This window comes from Camelus bactrianus, chromosome 5, assembly GCF_048773025.1.
Source record: "Camelus bactrianus isolate YW-2024 breed Bactrian camel chromosome 5, ASM4877302v1, whole genome shotgun sequence".
NCBI classification, from domain to species: Eukaryota; Metazoa; Chordata; class Mammalia; order Artiodactyla; family Camelidae; genus Camelus; species Camelus bactrianus.
The window spans coordinates 102,875,147-102,892,038 of NC_133543.1; the positions used below are offsets into that span (position 1 = coordinate 102,875,147).

Genomic DNA, 16,892 nt, shown 5'->3' on the forward strand with positions numbered 1-16,892 from the left:
CCTAACCCTGCCAGGAGCGAGGGCTGTCTCCCTGGGGCCCCCCGGCCTCTCTGCACTGTCCATGCCTCAAGCCAGTCCTTGGTGGGTGTTGGGAGGCCTCTGTCAGACTGGCCCTCCCTGACTCTTCCACGTCCCAGCCCACCTGGAATGGCTGTGTTAGTAAAGCCCAGGAGGGTGCAGGGCGGCGGGGCTGACCGCTGGGGGCCCCGGCCACGCAGGCTGCAGGCTGCTGTCCTGTGGAACTGCACGCCCCGGGCTGGGAGGCTTTCCGCTGACAATGGGCGGACGTGATGTCCAGAGACGCCCTCTCAGGGTCCCCGGGCTCAACCCCCAGACTGAGGGCCTGTGGCTCCAGGGCCTGGCTGAGACCCAGATGGGTGGGATTCCCCAGTGACCTGAGGAACCCAGCCCTCTGGGGCGGCCGCGAGCCACCATTGCTGTATTTTTAGGCAATCCCGTTTCTTGGCCATCTTTCACACTCACGACTAACAAAGACACCAGAGCAAGCCCAGGGCCAGGGCCGTGTTATGAGGGGACAGAGCCTGGGGTCCCATGTCCCTGTCACCAGCCTGGTGGGCACCTCCCCAGGTCCCTCCTTTACCACCAAGACTCCCCACCACCAAGGACCCCAGGTTTTGAAAGTCCTTGCTGAGCAACACTCATTTCTTCACGATAATCACTTTTTTCCTGACTCGACGGAGAGTAAGAGGCTACATGGGCACCTGTCAGTAACCACAGGGAAGCTGGTACCTACTGGGCCCTCACGACACCCAGGCCCTGAACTGGGGGCTCCCTGTGGCCCCCGAGTCCCCCAGCTCAGGCTTCACTGTCCTCCTCTTGCAGATGAAGAAACACAAATGGGGGTTGCACCCCTACCCCCTCAGGCCAACAGCACAGGGAGGGCGTGGGCCCAGACGCGCCCCTGCCCTGGAATGCTTCCTGGCGTCTGTCCCAGCCTAGGGGTCACAGGGGCTCCAGACATCCCGATGTGATGCAGGCTGTGTGGGCGCTCAGGAAGGACAGCCGGGGAGGAGCCGTCACCGCTCTCCTTCCCCCACAGGCCACCCCCGCTTCCCCCGCTGCTGACAGGGGCTAAAAATACCCCTCTGTCCCCACGTGGCCACACAGCCCAGCCCAGCCCAGCCCGGCCCGGCCCAGCAGGCCCTCTGTGCCCCTCACCGGCTGGGCAGTCCCATTCTCCGGCCTGAGTTCTGAGAGGAGATCCAGGTGCTGACTGAGAGGTAGGGTCCAGGGGGACAGACGGGATGGGGAGGGGAGGATGGGGGGCAGGGGCCAGCAGGAGAGGGTGGGTTATAGTGGAACAGCCCAGCGGGCTTGGAGATCCCAGCGCTGCGTGCTTTGAAGAGAGACCCCCCCCCCCACCAGACACTGGACAAGCCAAGCCCCTCAGGATGGGGTGGGCGTCAGTGAGTCTGCTTCCTTCCACGTCCTGGCTGAAGAAGGTCGGAGGACGGGGGTGGTGGGGAGGCTGGACTACACCTCTGACTAGAGCCAGGGCCACAGCATCCGGCCCCTGGCCAGAGCTGGGTTAAGGCCCTTGGTTGTCCTCCCTACTGTGTCCTCCACACTCATGACCGGGCAGACACTGGGTGGGGGCTCTGAGACCCTCTGGGAGCCCCCACCTGCCCCAGGCTTGGACTGCCAGGTGGCAGGTGTCAGCAGACCACCTGGGACCCCACTGGAAGGTGGCCGGGCACTCCCGCCCCCTGACCTCCATCACCGCAGCAGCTGGCCAACCAGAACACAGCCATGCTGGGAATGTGGGCGGCGGGGTCGGGGGTGGGGGCGGTGGCCGCCTGACTCATCTCCCGGGCTCTCCTGGGAGTGCAGAGCCGCCTCCACCCTGCCAGGGGGCCTCGCGGGAGGGGGTCAGGCCTGACGGACGCTGGCCAGGGCCCCCCCCAGCCAGTCCTGTCCGGGCAGAGCCCAGCCGGGTCCTTTGGCCCCGAGGCAGGCTCCCTGGGTGCGTCCCTGCTCCAGGTCACACCACTGGCGCGCTCGCCTCTGGGCGTCCGCGGCTCACGGGTCTCCTTACAGCGCTTCGCGCCTTGGCGGCACTTACTTCACCCGCGTTTCGTCTCCATGACCCCGGGGCCCTTTCCCTTCCCTTTGATGGCTCCCGAGGCACCCCCTGGTGGACAGACAGCTCCCCTGGGTGCAGCTTTTTGCTGTGTGGTGACTCAGGGTGAAAGCATCTGAGCAGGACTTTCCTGTCTTTGGGGAGATTTTCTTAGGGCAAAATATCAGAAGATCATTAAAAAGTACACGAAGTTAAATAAGCCCAGAAGGGGATTTGCTGAACTGCCCTCCAGAAAGTTTCCTCTGCTTGCTTGTCTTTACCAATATCCACCAAGTGACATTTAGCCTGGGGGTTCAAGGCTGGGCCCCCAAACCTGGCTCCCCCACATCCGAGCTGTGTGGTCTCAGACAAGGGACTTGAGCCTTTTTTGCCTGTGTGTCCCCACCTGTAAAAGGGACTCCCAGCTCCCAGGGCTGCCGTGAGGGCTGAGGGGTGAGAACGTGTGCAGAGCTGGGGGGGGGGGTGCAGTCCCACCCTAACCCTTTCATTGCCAGCCTCTCCATTTGCAGGTGAGGAAACAGGGACCAGAGAGGGGCATGGCTCACCCAAGGTCACCCAGCGAGGTCATGGCACACAAGATTCCATGTAACCACGGACAGCGAGGCTCCGTGGGGCAGGAGACTTCAAATGCCAAAACCCTCCCCAGCAACGTGGGGCCTGGGCACACAGGAGGCCACCGGGGGGTGGGGGCTGCAGGGTCTCCACGCTCTGCGGGTCTGTTCTGCATGGTCCAGAGTTGTAGCGAGGCTGAGGCTTGGGTTCTCTTGCTGGCCCCAGATAGGTCTCCTGGCCTCTCTGAGCCTCAGGCACCTCACTGTAACATGGGAAAGACACTGCTGGCCCCCCAGGGCTGTGGGGCTGGTTTAGGTAAGATGCTTGGTAAAGAGCTTTGCACAGAGTTGATGCTCATCCAGGGCTTGTTAGGGATGGAAAGGATGATGGACAGATGGTCAGACAGATGGGTGACTTGGGCAGAAGGGACCATCTCCCCAGCTGACCTAGCTCTCTTCTCTCTAGGACCCAGTGCAGACGTCAGCCCTTTGTCCCCTTGAGTGCGTGGGCCACGTGCAGTCATGGTGCGGAACGTGGATGACCTGGACTTCCATCTGCCCTCGCACGCCCAGGATATGCTGGATGGCCTGCAGCGGCTGCGCTCCCAGCCCAAGCTGGCTGATGTCACGCTGCTGGTGGGTGGCCGGGAGCTGCCTTGCCACCGGGGCCTCCTGGCACTGAGCAGCCCCTACTTCCACGCCATGTTTGCAGGCAACTTTGCCGAGAGCTTCTCGGCCCGCGTGGAGCTGCGGGACGTGGAGCCCGCCATGGTGGGGCAGCTGGTGGACTTCGTGTATACTGGCCGGCTGACCATCACCCAGGCCAACGTGGAGGCGCTGACCCGCACAGCCGCGCGCCTGCACTTCCCCGCCGTGCAGAAGGTCTGCGGCCGCTACCTGCAGCAGCAGCTGGACGCCACCAACTGCCTGGGCATCTGTGAGTTTGGGGAGCAGCAGGGGCTGCTAGGCGTGGCTGCCAAGGCCTGGGCCTTCCTGCGGGAGAACTTTGAGGCTGTGGCCCATGAGGACGAGTTCCTGCAGCTTTCCCAGGAGCGGCTGGCCACCTGTCTGGCCAGCGACCTGCTGCAGGTGCGGCCGGAGCAAAGTCGGTTGGAGGCCCTGCTGCGCTGGGTGCGCCACGACCCCCAGGCCCGGGCCGCCCGCCTGCCGGAGCTGCTCAGCCTGGTGCAGCTGGGCGCCGTGCCCAGGCCCTGCGTGCAGCAGCTGCTGGCCACAGAGCCGCTGATCCAGGAGTCAGAGGCCTGTCGGCAGGCCCTATCCCAAGGCCATGAGGGGGTGAGTGACAGGCGGGGAGCAGGGAGAGGAGCCTCGGAGACCCCACCTGCATGGAGACAGACAGTACGAAGTGCGCATCCCCAAGGTGTCCCCAGCCTTGCATCTCTGCCTCCCTTGGGCCCGTTACCCATGAGTGTGGCTGCAGTTCACCCCTCAAGTACAGATTGTGCCCCTGTGTGGGCCACACCCTGGATGTGAGGGGAGGGGGAACCCAGAATTGACCATTCCCAAGCCCTGTCTTGAAGGAGCCCACTGCTTGGAGGGGACAAACCAGGACACACACCTAAGGCAGCATGACAAAGGCTGGTACTGGACTAGGGGCATCCTCAGAGGAGCGAGCAGTCAGGGAGAGCTCTCTAGAGGAGGCAACATCTGAGCCGGGATTTAGAGGAAGGATAGGAGCTTGGCAGGAGGGAAAATAACCCAGGACAATGACACAGCTTGTGCACAGGCAAGGAGCAAAGGTGGGCATGGCAGCCAGCCACCACCTGCCCCTTAGGAAGCTACTCAAGTGTTCATGGGGAGCAATTTCCTTCTGTGCTGCCAGGAGGCCTGGTGGGCGGGGCAGGTCCTGATGAAGTGATGGGCCAGGGTGTGGCTGAGCCGGAGCCGGAGTCTGAGCTGCCAGGCCGCCTGCTCATCGCCTTGCTCTGAAGGTCTTCTCAGGAGCCAAGTCTGGAGACAAAGATGTGGCTCAGGCTGGTGGTGGGGTGTGTGGTGACAGATACTCTGCTGCACTGCGAGGCACCACTGGGAACCGCCAGGCACAAAGCTGGGGTCTCCGCCCACTAGGTAGTTGCCCTGTAATTGCTGGTGGCAGGAGGTCTGGATGGACATTGGAGGGCAGGTCAGAAACGTGGTGGACCCCGGGGTCTGGGGAGCTCTGGACAGTGGCTACTTACTCACCAAGGTGGAAACATTCTAGCATTTCCTGCAGGGCCCGGGGCATCCTAATGTGAGCTTGCTACATGCTGGCCCAGGGGAGCTGGACTCCCAGTGGGGCAGGGGGTACTTATATGGAGAATTGGGGACAGAATCTGGGGGGTGGTTCCAAAGATGATGCAAGAACACCTCCAAAAGGCGTGTGGGAACCGTTGGGACGGGAGCAGTTCTCACGCTCGGGCACACAGGACCTGCTGTCCCCCCTCCCCCAGGTCTGAGCACCGGCTGCCGCCACTGCCCACGGCACCATGGTATGTGCACATGTGCGTGTGCGTGCATGCTCACGCACAGACACACACAGGCGTGCACACACTGAGGCCACCCCAGACGTGTGCACTGACACTGGGCCATATCGGGGACCTACAGCCACCCACAAACACCCAGGCCACCAGCTGCCTCAGAAAACACCACGGAGGCCTGCCAGCACCCGGGCCCCTCAGCCCGAGGGAGACAGCTGCCCTGCCCCTCTGACCCCTGCCCTCCCTGCCCCACAGGCGCTGCTGGTCCTCCCGCAGAAGCTGGAGGAGGTTCTGGTAGTGGTGGGCGGGCGGGCGCTGGAGGAGGAGGAGGAGGAGGGCGCCGAGGAGCTCAGCCTCCACCCCGGGAACTTCGCCTTCTACAACACCAGGTCCAGTGAGTACCCCCTCCCCGCCCCGGGGCTCAGGCCCAGCCACTCCGCATCCAAGATGAGCTGCGTCCACCTTCCTCGTGGGGGGTGGGGGCTGCAGAGGAGCCTGGGGCGCCAGCATGGGGGAGGCTGACTGTGGGGCACTGAGGCCCCCTCTCTTCCAGCCACAGCCCTGACTTTGGTTTTTGCCCTGGGGCCCCAAGTGAAGGGCTTGGCTGCCCAGATTGCAGCCCATGGGGAGGTGGCCACTGGCCGCTGGGTGGGATGGGCAGCCTGGCCGGCTGCCTCCTCTTGGTGCTCCTGTCCCGTGTGCCCAGTGGAACCATGGCCCCAGGGGAAGCACAGGGGCCTGGGGTGCAGGCAGCCTGGGGGTGGGAGCTCAGGGTCTGAGTCAGCCCAGTGGGGTTCTGGTTCCAGACTTTGAGCATTCACATCACCTCCTTGAGCATCAGTTTCCTCATCTGAGAAATGGCCTTCGTAATGAGGAGCCTACGGGAAGAGGGGGCCAGGCCTGCCATGTCGATGTGGCCTCTCCTGCCCTGGGGACTCCGTCACACTCTGTCCTGGGAAAGGAGGGCTGAGAGGGCGGCAGGGCTGTGGCGAGGCCACACTGGCCCCAGGAAGCTCTTTGGAAAGCACGGATGGGCTGGATGCTATTCTGGGGCAGCCGGGCCAGTGGCCACCACCCCCATGGCATCAGTGGCTGGCAAGCTCCAGGAAGTCCGAAGCTGGCTGTCCCCCTAGGTCAGGAACTGACGAGAGGGGATTTGGGGGCTGACGTCAGGAGATGAGCTTGGGAGCAGCTGTCCCTCAGACCCCAAGGGGAGGGCAGCAGGGGGACCCTGGCAGGCGATGGCCTGGTGACCGCTGGGCAGTCCCCACCCTGTGGTGACACAGACATGAGTCAGGGGGACACGCAGTCCCAGCCCAGTGGGCAGGCAGCCAGCAAGGCCTGGATTCCAACTGTCCTGAAAATGGTCATGAACAGTAAACAGTCTTCCTGGGGCATCCCCGAGGCCCAGGTCTCTCTCACAGCCTTCCGCAAATGCCCAAAATGTGTCTGCTTTTAGGATTTAAACACTCCCATGTTTATGGTCTCATTTTGAGTTTTTCAAAGCACTGTCTCCTCTCTTGCTTCAGTTTACCTCATGTACCTCCATGAAGGCAGGTCCAACACAGGCACATCCCTCTGTCCTCACATTAGGGACAATAATTTTAACAGCCACCATCTGCTGAGAAGCTGCCGTGTGACAAACACGTCTCCTATGTCCCCACACCCCCGAGAGGTGGGAATTACCCTCATTCTACAGATGAGGAAACTGAGGCTGGGGTTTGTCGAGGGCTGGACCATGGGTGCAGGAGATCTGGGATCTGCCTGCTGCAAGTCGGGGTCTGAACCCCTCCCGCTGCCCATGGGCCCAGATGTGCTCAGGACGAATGAATGGATGAGAAAGGAGGGAGTGAGTGATGTTGGTGTTATACCCAACTCGTGGCTAGCGAGCAGGCGGCTCGGCCCTTTCTCCCATCTGAGGGAGGCGGCACCCAACCCAGGCGCCAAAATGTCCATTTGAGGTCAGGGTGAGACCCAGCCTCCAGAGCCTGGGCCACCTCTCAGCACGTCCTGGTGTAACCAGAGGTCCCGTCTGCGCGCCAGGCTCTGAGGGTGGCGTGGGGAGTCGGGGACCGCCAGGAGCCTTGTCTGGCAATGACCCACAGAGCACCTGGGGCCGCTTGGACCCCACCTCCCCCAGGGGGTCCTCTCCCTCCTCTGTGCCCAACTGAGTCCCGCTTCCTGCTGGTGAGGGGAGGGGCCGCCCCAGCCCCCCTGACCCCCTGCCTCTCTCTCTTCCTGCCAGAGAGGTGGATGGCACTCCCAGACTTCCCCGACCACCACAAGTGGGGCTTCTCCCTGGCGGCACTGAACAACGACGTCTACGTGACAGGTGGGCAGGCGGGGGGCTCCCCGCCTTGGAGCCAAGCTCTCTGCTGCTTAATCCGCACAGCAGACCTGAACTCTGGACCTAATCCCTGTGAGAACCAGCTCTTACCCTCCTCTCAGTGGGATCCCCGACAGTGTAGTCCAGACTCTTCCAGATCTTTCCATCACATGAAAACAAGGAAGTTTAAAATCCACGGGTCCACATGAGGGCGCAGGAACCACTCCATGTTGCATCTGACGTGGAACCTCGGGTGGCCTTGCTGCCCCACAGCCGGGGCCTCCCCAGAAGGGCCTGTGTGACGGGGTGGGGGTCACTCTGTTCTTGCACATCTTACAAGCCGGGGGTCCTTGTAAGGTTTGGTTGAGAAAAAAACTCTGAACCCACTGATCTCGTCCCCTTGTTTACGGGGCGTGGAGGGGCCTGTCCAGGTCTAGGCTAGATGGCTAGGCTGTGCCAGCCGCGTCCCACCCGGCCCCGTGTCCGGCAGCACAGAGGCCTGGCAGAGTGGGGGAAGGGGGCAGGACGCTTGGTGCCCAGCTCCCACTGGCTCGGGGACCCCAGGCCGGTGGGCGCCCGAGTGGACAGAGCCTCTCCCGGCAGGGGGCTCTCGGGGCACCAAGACGGACACGTGGTCCACAACGCAGGCCTGGTGCTTCCCACTGAAGGAGGCGGCCTGGAGGCCCGTGGCGCCCATGCTGAAGGCCCGCACGAACCACGCCAGTGCCGCGCTCAACGGTGAGATCTACGCTGTCGGCGGTAAGTCTCCCTCCCCGGAGCCTCCTGCCTGTTCCAGCCTCCTCCCCGCCTCTGCAGCCGGAGCCTCTGCTCCCACACCTGGACCGTGCCTCCCACCCCCTCAGGCACGAGCCTCAGCGGCCGGCTCCAGGGTGGTTGGATGCACTCCGGGGGGTGCAGAGAACAGGGCAAGGAGTCAGTTCCCGGAAGGGACACAGGAGGGGCTGGGGCCTCAAGCTGCCGGCAGGGATGACCACTCCCATCCCAGAACCTTGGGCTCAGCCCTTAGCTCCGGGCCACCTCCTTGGTGATGTCCCTGCGGTGAGGGGGCCCACCGTGCACTTTTTGCGGTCACCTTTGCCCCATCACGCCCCCAGCCTGAGCACAGGGCCCACCTTGTCCCCTGCTACCCCAGAGCCACAGTTGCCCCCGAGATGCTAACGGTTAGATGCACATTGAGAGATGAATTGTGTGTGGCTGAGCAAGGGTTTCCTGAGGCCTCTGTAGGTGACAAGCTGATCCTGAGTCCACTCTTAGGTCCCCCACCTGTCCTGGCTGGCCCCTCTTCCCTCAGTGGCTGCCGTGTCCCTGACCCGAGAGTAGAGGACATGCACAAGGCCGAAGCCCAAGGCCGCTCAGGGTCCCAGGGCTCTCAGGGCTAAGGTGGCCTCCAGTGAGAGCAGTGGCCTTCCACCCTTGGCTGGTCTGTGTTGTCATCACAGCCAGGCTCTCCGGAGCTGGGCGGGGGGGCTGCCCAAATCTCCCCTGAGGAATGACTTCCTCCATCCCAGGGAAGGACTCCACCATGGGAGCGGCCTAGGGGCGGCGGCCTCCTGGGGGCTCCCGTGGGCACCTCGCCAAGCACCTGGGCTCTGAAGGGGTCGGAGTGTCTGGGCTTCACTGTGAGGCCCCATCGCCCACTTCGGAGTCAGGCATCCCTGGTCCAGGTGCCCACCCACATGCCACTTCTTGGCAGTGGGGCCTTGGGCAAACACCCCTCCTCTCAGAGCCGTAGCTTCCCTCCCTATAAGACGGGGAAAACTCACCTGCCTCTCAAGGCTGTGCTCTCCTTCTCTTGCCCTTCCCCTCCTGGGGCACCCAGGGAGGTCCCTGAGACCTCTGCAGAGCCTCGAATCCTGTGTATCCGGAAACCATCCCTTGTCCTAGCCCGCTGCAGCCCTGACCCCCACCCGCCCCGCTGCAGGCACCACTCTGGACGTGGTGGAGGTGGAGAGCTATGACCCCTACACAGACGCCTGGACGCCCGTCCGCCCGGCCCTCAAGTACGTCAGCAACTTCTCGGCGGCCGGCTGCCGGGGCAGGCTCTACCTGGTGGGCTCCAGCGCCTGCAAGTACAACGCGCTGGCCCTGCAGTGCTACAACCCTGTCACAGGTGGGGGCACGGGCACAGGCCCAGGGGGCAGAGCGCAGGGGGCCACAGGCCCTCCCTGCGAGGCCAGGATCCCGCCTCAGTGAGCGGGAGGGTGGGCGCCCCAGGGACGGGGGGGCCCGGGGGTCAGGGAGCAGGCAGTCACAGGCCTCTTATGAAGGGCCACAGCCCCATCCCCGCCTAGAGGTGTAGGGGTAGGGGCGGGAACAGAGCGCCCAGGGCTGGGGACAGGGAAGCCCAGCCCTGGGTCCTGAAAGCTGTCTGGCTGCTGTGTCTGCCTGGAACTAGCCTCGCGGGCCAGGAGCAGTGGCCTGGACCCCCACGGCCCAGTGGGCACCAACTTGGGCTCTAGATTCTATGCCAGGATTTGGGCCCCAGCTGGGCTCTCTGACGTGGTAGCCCTCCTGGCCCGTCTGTCACCGTCACCTCTGTTCCGTCCTCTGGACGATGCAGGTGACAACAGGACCCACTCTGCAGATTCCGCAGGAGACGGACTAGACCAGGTTACCTGACGGGGGGCACCAGCAGGACAGAGGCAAAGGGCCAGGCGCGCCCGGTCAGGAAGGGGCAGGGTGGGGTGGCAGCCTGGCCACGTGAGGCCCTCCCGAGGATCCGAGGATGATGAGGCTCCGAGGCAGCCCTGCACCCCTGTGGGAGAGGGAGGCTGAGTGAGGTGTGGGCAGTGGGCTCAGGCCGTGGCACACCCACCCCCACCGAAAGGAGCTTGCCCTGAGCCTCAGGGAGGTCCTTCCTCTGGGGAGCCCCTGACCACCTGGTGACAGCGGTGTCTCGTGTCCCTGCAGACGTGTGGAGCGTGATCGCCTCGCCCTTCCTCCCCAAGTACCTGTCCTCGCCGCGCTGCGCTGCACTGCAGGGGGCGCTCTACCTGGTGGGGGACAACACCAAAAAGGTCTACGTGTACGACCCTGGGGCCAACCTGTGGCAGAAGGTGAGTCCCAGTCTCGCCTCCCAGGGACCCTGGGACCCTTGACAGGGCAGAGAGCAGGCCTGGGGACCGCGGGGCTGCGGGTGTCAACACAGTAGGGGTGGACAGTGGATGGAGACTCAAGGCCCCAGAGCCTGGGCTGAGCCCCTCTGAGGATGGGCTAGCTGGGGACCTCTGGCTGCTGGTCACCATAGGTGTTCTGTCCCCAGCACACGATGGCCTGGCCTGACCTCCTCCTCAGGGGTAAAACCAGGCTCAGCCAGGGCCCTAAAGGACCACTGTGGACTCAGAAAAAGCACTTCCTTCCCGGTGTCAGCCAGGACCAAGAGGGAGTGAGTCTCCGGCCCCTGGGATGGTCAAGCCACGGAGGGGATCCTGAGCTGTGGGTGGGGTGGAGCAGCCAGCTCCTTGGCACCCCATCCCCCAGCCTGCCACCCCCAGACCTGCTCCTCCCCCTCCTCCATTGGGCACAGGGAAGGGGTGGGGTGTGGGCACCTCAAGACCTGCCTTCGGGGACACCGGAGCCCTGGTCTTTCTCCGTTTTTCTTCCTGAGAAGGAGGAGGGGCAGTGCCCAGAGCCCCTGGTGGCCTCTGCACAAGCAGGGCCAGCCAGGCAACAGCAGGGCCTCTGTGAGCCTGCTGACTGCAGCTGTCCCCCGGCGTCAGCGCTCAGCTGACCGGAGGCCCCCATTACAGCAGAAAAACAGGTGCAGGGCAGGCCCCACCAGCCAGGTCTCTCTGGCCCGCAGTGCTGCTCTGGGCTGGGGTCCCAGCCGTGCAGGGCTCCACTTTGCCGCCCAGGCCCAGGGGCTTACAGCTGGGCACTGTCTTCGTGTGAAGGCCTCCTCCTACGTTCCCCCCAGGCTCTTCCAGGGGGGCCCGTGTCTCTCTCTGGCCTTTAGAAAGCTGTTAGCCCTCACCCCGCGGTACTCCTGAGGCCATGGGCCGAGGCAAGGGGTACAGGGGCAGAGCGAGGGGTCCCCTGGGGACATCTATCAGGGTTGAAGCCACGTTTGTCCCCTCCAAGGAGCAGCCAAAAATCAGAGGCCAAACCCAGACCTCACCCTGGGAGGCAGCTCCAGGCTCAGGCCTCCACATCCCCGTCCCCTGTGAGTCCCAACTTCAGATATGAGCAAATTTGGCCTGGGAGAGCCGGAGGGGGCTGGAAACACCATCCTGGGAGGTGCAGGGGGGAGGGGAGCAGCAGGGTCCCCGCAGAGGAGGGAGAGTCTGAGGGGTCCTGGAGGGGGAGGGGAGTTACAGGAAGCCTGGGGATGCTGGTGCCTGGGACAGCATGCTGGGCGGGATGCAGGCCGTCCTCTCTGTGTGTCCCCTGCCCCACCCTGAGGGCACCTGTCGCCACTGCCCTCCAGCCATCCATTGACACTGACTGCAGGCCGTCCACAGGTGCAGTCCCTGCACAGCCTGCACGAGAACGGAGCGCTGGTGCCACTGGGCGACGTGCTGTACTTGACGGGTGGCCGCTGGCAGGGCATGGACGGCGACTACCACGTGGAGATGGAGGCCTATGACCGCAGGCGCGACGCCTGGATCCGCCACGGCGCCCTGCCCCGTCTCTGGCTCTACCACGGGGCCTCTGCCATCTTCCTGGACGTGTCCAAGTGGACCCAGCCCTTCAGGTCGACCGAGGATCACTGAGCCGCTCCTCAGCACATCTGCAGGGGGCCCAGCTCAGCCCCCACCCTGACGGATGACTCCCTTCCATTTTGGTTTGTGACTCAGCGTCACCATCCCTCCAGGGCTTGGGCTGGGCTCGGCCCCTAGGGATGGACGTCAGAAGACACAGCCTTGGTCTCCGCAGCCAGCAGGCCAGACTCTGAGCTGACGGGCAGTGGGGGCTGGGCCTCTGAGTGCCTGAAGAGAGGGGAGAAGCAGCCCTCCTGCCGGGGGTGTCTGAGGCCTCGGAGGAAGGAGCCCAGGGCCCAGGAAGCACTGTGAGAACTCTCCTGCTCTCTGAATACTGGCTGAGGCTCCTGGCTGTGCGTCCCACTTGTGGCTTTCGGAGGAGCAGCACAGATGAGGGTGATACAGAGTGGCCCAGGGAACTGAGAGCTGGGGAAGCACCTGGCCCTGGGGGCCTGCTTCTGCCCAGTCCACAGTCACCCAATCACGGCTGGCAGCCGGCCGTCCCTGGGGCTCAGGCACACAGGGCCGGCGCCTGTGGGCTGTCTGCGCTCCCTGCCCCTGGGCCCTGCACACTGTTTCCAAAGGCTGCTTCTGGGGGCAAAGGGGACGCAGCTCTTTCTGTGTCAGCCCCCCAGAGGGCAGCTGAAGGAAGGAGGTGGGGTGTGGGGGCCGAGAGAGGGTCCTTCTGCCTGCTTGGGGGCTGCGGGGAGAGAAGGCAGCAAGACTCCCAGGGAGGTGACCAGGAAGAGCCAGGATGTCCCCTGTTCCTTGGGGTTGTTTGCGTCAAAACAAAAGCTCTTCATCAGAAAGAAGGTCCCCAGAGGGGGGCTCACGGTGTGTGTGGGGGGTGGTCCTGCCTGGATTTCTGGGGACGGCTCTTGAGTGAGTTGGTGGCTTGCTCCCAGGTGGCCTCCTGAGTGGGGAGGAGCCAGTCTGGAGTGACAGGTCGCTCAGGCCTGCCCAGAACCCCCAACTTGGACTGGGGGCCCCTCACGGAGCTCGCTCAGCCTCCCTGCTCCTCGCCCCAACTGAACAGTACACTGAGTCTGTAATCAGGGGACAATGAAGGACTCGCACTGGTGCTCAGTGGCCCTCTGCCTTTGAAAGGCTCCAACGGGAACACAGGGAATTGGGGATTCTGGGATCAGCCTGACTCCAGCCCCGGCACTGACCAGCTGAGGCCTTGGGGAGCTCTTGTCTCCCTCTGGACCTGGGTTTCCTCTCCAGGGGCAGCGCCCAGCTCCTCTTTGAACCCACTGGGGACCAGAGGGGCCTCTGACATCCCTGGGTCTGAGGAAGGAATCCCCGGGTCCCTCCAGCTTCCATAGACCCAGATCCACTTTGCTCCCAGACCTGACTCCTTAGGGCCATTTCTTGTGGGAGAATTGAGTTGGCCCCCAGGGCCCAGACAAAGCAGGGCCTCCTGAGTGTCTGCTCCCAGACAAACATGAACCCCAGACTGGAGGACACCTTGTCGGCTGGTGGAGTGGGGGATAATGAGGATGAAGGTTGCTCGGGTCCTTGAATCTTTCTGAAAGAAAACCTTCTGAAATGTTTTCTAGACGGTTATTGCCGGTGCTCAGACAGGTGTTCCTTCAAAACAAAGACTCGGCATGTCAAGATGGACCTGTTTTGATCACAAATGGGTAGTTGAAAGGGAGGTGTTCTAGGATAAGGCCTGCTTTCTGCTCCTGCCCATATGCATGGCGATGGTAGGGCAGTCCCTGGGGTGGGGGAGCATAGAAAATCCAGGGCCTTGTCCTCAACTTTGGGGTGCCAGACTGCCCTCCATCTGATCAGCTGAGCTGCCTCTATTCAGGGTGCCTGTTGGACCCCTCAAATGGACTGATGGGGGAGAGTTTAATGAGGGGCTATTTCCAAGGTGTGGGCAGGTGGAAGGGCTCAGCAAGAGCTCGAGAGGCTCCTAGGGCTGGTGGGGCGCTGTCACCACCCCCACTAACTCCAAAAAGAGAGCTGGAGGTAGAGGCTGCCAGGAAGCTGGGGCCTTTGCTAAAGGAATACAGCCACTGCCACTGTCCCAGTGGGGAGGAAGTGGTGGGACAGATACCCCAACCTCACTCTTTCCTGCCCCCTAGCTCCCCCTGGTGCCTCGCACTGGCCAAAACCAACCAGACTCAGGGGGAAGAGAGGCCACTGACACAGTCCACAGCAGCTGGCCCACAGGGGCAGGGAGCAGGTGGAGAAGGGTGGACAGGGCACCCGGATGGGCAAACTGGAGATCTCTAGTATGCAAATCAAACACTCAAGGGATTCTCATGTAAAGTGGAGACTATGTCCCGATGCAGACACAGACAGTCACAGAGAACCCAGGCTTCCTCATCCCTTTACAAAGTCCCCAGAAAAACAAGGCTCATCCGAAGGTTTGGGGCCTGTGCAGAATCCAGAAAGGAGAATGGATAACCTTGGAACATGTGCAGAAGCCCAGCAAACTCTCAGGCCCACGGAGGGTGAAACCACCTTCCCAGCCCCAGAGCCCTCCTGTGCGCCCAGTGGGCACATGTTGTCTTCTTTTCAATATTGGGTAAACTGAGACACTCCCAGCAGACCCCGCCTTCAGTGACCACAGTACCCTCAGCAGCCAGGCCCAGCACAGCTAGCCAGGGTGCAGCTCCCTTTGGTCCCCAGGTGAGCCAGGTTCTGGGGAAGCTTCAAGCTGCTTTCATTGGGCTTGGATTTTCCAGTACCTCCTAGACAAGACCCTTTTACTATTGAGCACCTTCCCAGTGCCAGGCAGGGGCGGAAATTGCTGGAATCAGGCAGTTGACACCCTCAAGTAAATGTTTGTAATTAAATGGACTGATCAAATGACAGCTCACTGTAGTCAATTTAGACTTCTACTTTGGTTGGTTGCTTGACCAGTTGGCCTAGTGGGAAGTATGAGTATTGACCTGGATTCTGTTAGATTTAAGAAGGGGGCGGTCACAGCCACATACAAGGTAAGGATGTCCATTCCTTCAGGGACACATCAGTGCCCTTTGATCCCCGGTGCCCAGCACAGTGCAGGACACTCAGACTGAAGTGCAGCTGCCCTTGCTGTGTGTATTGCACTGGGGACACAGGAGGACAACCAGACGTGGAGCTGATTAACTGAAGAATGGAACCAACTGCGATGAGAATATTCATGGAGGAAGTAAGTCCCTCTTTGGAATAAATACCCCAGGAGGCAATGTGATGTCCTCAAAGCTAACAGACATCCTAGAAGTTATTTTGGTCACAATCACATTTAAGAATGTTGACAAAATAGTCAACAGAGCCACTGATAGCTACCCTCTTACATTAGGCTGAGAGGTGAGCCAAGGCCTAATTTAAAAGATTAATCTCTTGAAAACGTGAAAACAATTAGCAGATAATAACCCAGAAGACCCTGTGGGGAGAAGTGAGAAAGAACGCTTCCCCTGTCAGACCTGCGACTGTCCACAGTCCCACCCCGGATGCACGTACCAGTTCCTAGCACTCGCCCCTGTGCACATAGCAGGAATTGAGTCAATGTTCATTGAGTTGAGTTGAATCTGTGGCTTCTTCAGAGCTACTGATCTCAAGCTGTGGGGGCTGGATCTAGACGAAGTTTCATTTGGTAGCTCCATGACCTTGGGTCAGTCCCAAGATCTGGCCTCAGTTTCCACATCTGGGTAATGGGGGCGATCATGTACTGTGAGAATTAGATGCTGTCATGCTGGGAAGGCTCCGGCGGACAGCAAAGATTGCCTGCCTGTCCATCGGGAGGCCACACAACAAGCTATTTCAGGCTCCCACTGTTTTGGGGGGCAAAGGGAGCTTTTATTCCCATGACTTCATCAGCAAAGGTCCTTCCTTTGGAGGAAGAGAGAAGAGTGGGAACAGCTTGACTGCATCAGGCCACTGGGAAGGCTGTGACATGAGGGCCCAAGAATGAGGATTAGATTTAAGCCAAGCATGGAGGCGCATGGGGGAGGCCACCTTGTGCCCCGCCTGGCCCTCTTCTGCAGCCACTCCTGTACCTCCACCCTGGAAACCGTTAACTAGCGCCTCTCCTGCTTCTGGCTCCGTGGGATGCTGCTGCAGGGGGAGGGGCATCGGGGCCCTGTTTCCGGTGGTCCTTGATCTGTGCGATTCTCTGCCAAGCTCGCCGCTCCTCTGAGTAGAGGCTGTTTTGGGAATGTGACCCCCAAAACATGCAGGGAGCCCCACCGGAAGGCCCCAGCTCTCTGTGCTCTCCTGCCTGGGGCCAGGCTGTGTCATCGTCTCTGGATAGTGTTACAGGAGCTGCACCAGCACCAGAACCGATTTGATTTGGGCCCTCTGGCAGGCTTATGACATCATTAGGATTGTTCACTGTTTGGGAAAATAACTGTTTTCACATGGCAACGGCTCTTGTCCTCGGTGCTGGCCTCCTAAGGGGTAGGGCCCCCCGCTGTGAGGTGGCCGTGATAGCGCAAGAGTATCTTAAGGATCACATGCCTCAAATCTGGTACCTGCCCCTGCCACATCCCCCATGTTGCCAAAGGTGATGGAGCCTGAGCCTCACCTTCCCAGGGTGTAGGTTGGAACTAACAGCATCCGGTCCTGAAAGCAGCGTGCCTCACATGCAGTGGACAGAATACAGGCTAGCAACCCATAAGTGGAGTCCCCAAGAGGCCTGGCCTCCGTGCTGGGGGTGACTGTCACCAGCCACCTTATACCTCACTAATGAGTGGGATTCCAGATGAGAGATCAGGG

The 16,892-nt window shown here is 61.8% G+C and overlaps 1 protein-coding gene across 4 annotated transcripts; it reads left to right on the forward strand.

The window, feature by feature from the left end:
- Positions 1-1,091: 1,091 nt before the first annotated feature.
- Positions 1,092-15,007, forward strand: KLHL30 (kelch like family member 30). 4 transcript variants are annotated; one of them, XM_045511514.2, is made up of 9 exons: positions 1,092-1,241; positions 3,119-3,948; positions 5,385-5,523; positions 7,375-7,461; positions 8,059-8,214; positions 9,398-9,586; positions 10,387-10,532; positions 10,739-10,861; positions 11,937-15,007. In XM_045511514.2, the coding sequence occupies exons 2-9, from the start codon at positions 3,175-3,177 to the stop codon at positions 12,186-12,188; spliced, it is 1,866 nt and encodes a 621-aa protein (XP_045367470.2). In that variant the 5' UTR covers positions 1,092-1,241; positions 3,119-3,174; the 3' UTR covers positions 12,189-15,007. The 4 variants fall into 4 exon arrangements, with proteins under 4 accessions (XP_045367470.2, XP_074220715.1, XP_010946422.2 ...); XM_074364614.1 differs by lacking the exon at positions 11,937-15,007 and adding an exon at positions 11,557-11,676; XM_010948120.3 differs by lacking the exon at positions 10,739-10,861.
- The last annotated feature ends 1,885 nt before the right edge of the window (positions 15,008-16,892 follow it).

Coding starts and splice junctions, on each gene's coding strand:
- KLHL30 (XM_045511514.2), top strand. CDS start 3,175: ATGGTGCGGAACGTGGATGACCTGGACTTCCATCTGCCCTCGCACGCC. Junction 3,949..5,384: donor TATCCCAAGGCCATGAGGGG/GTGAGTGACAGG, acceptor CCTGCCCCACAG/GCGCTGCTGGTCCTCCCGCA. Junction 10,862..11,936: donor TCAGCCAGGACCAAGAGGGA/GTGAGTCTCCGG, acceptor GGCCGTCCACAG/GTGCAGTCCCTGCACAGCCT.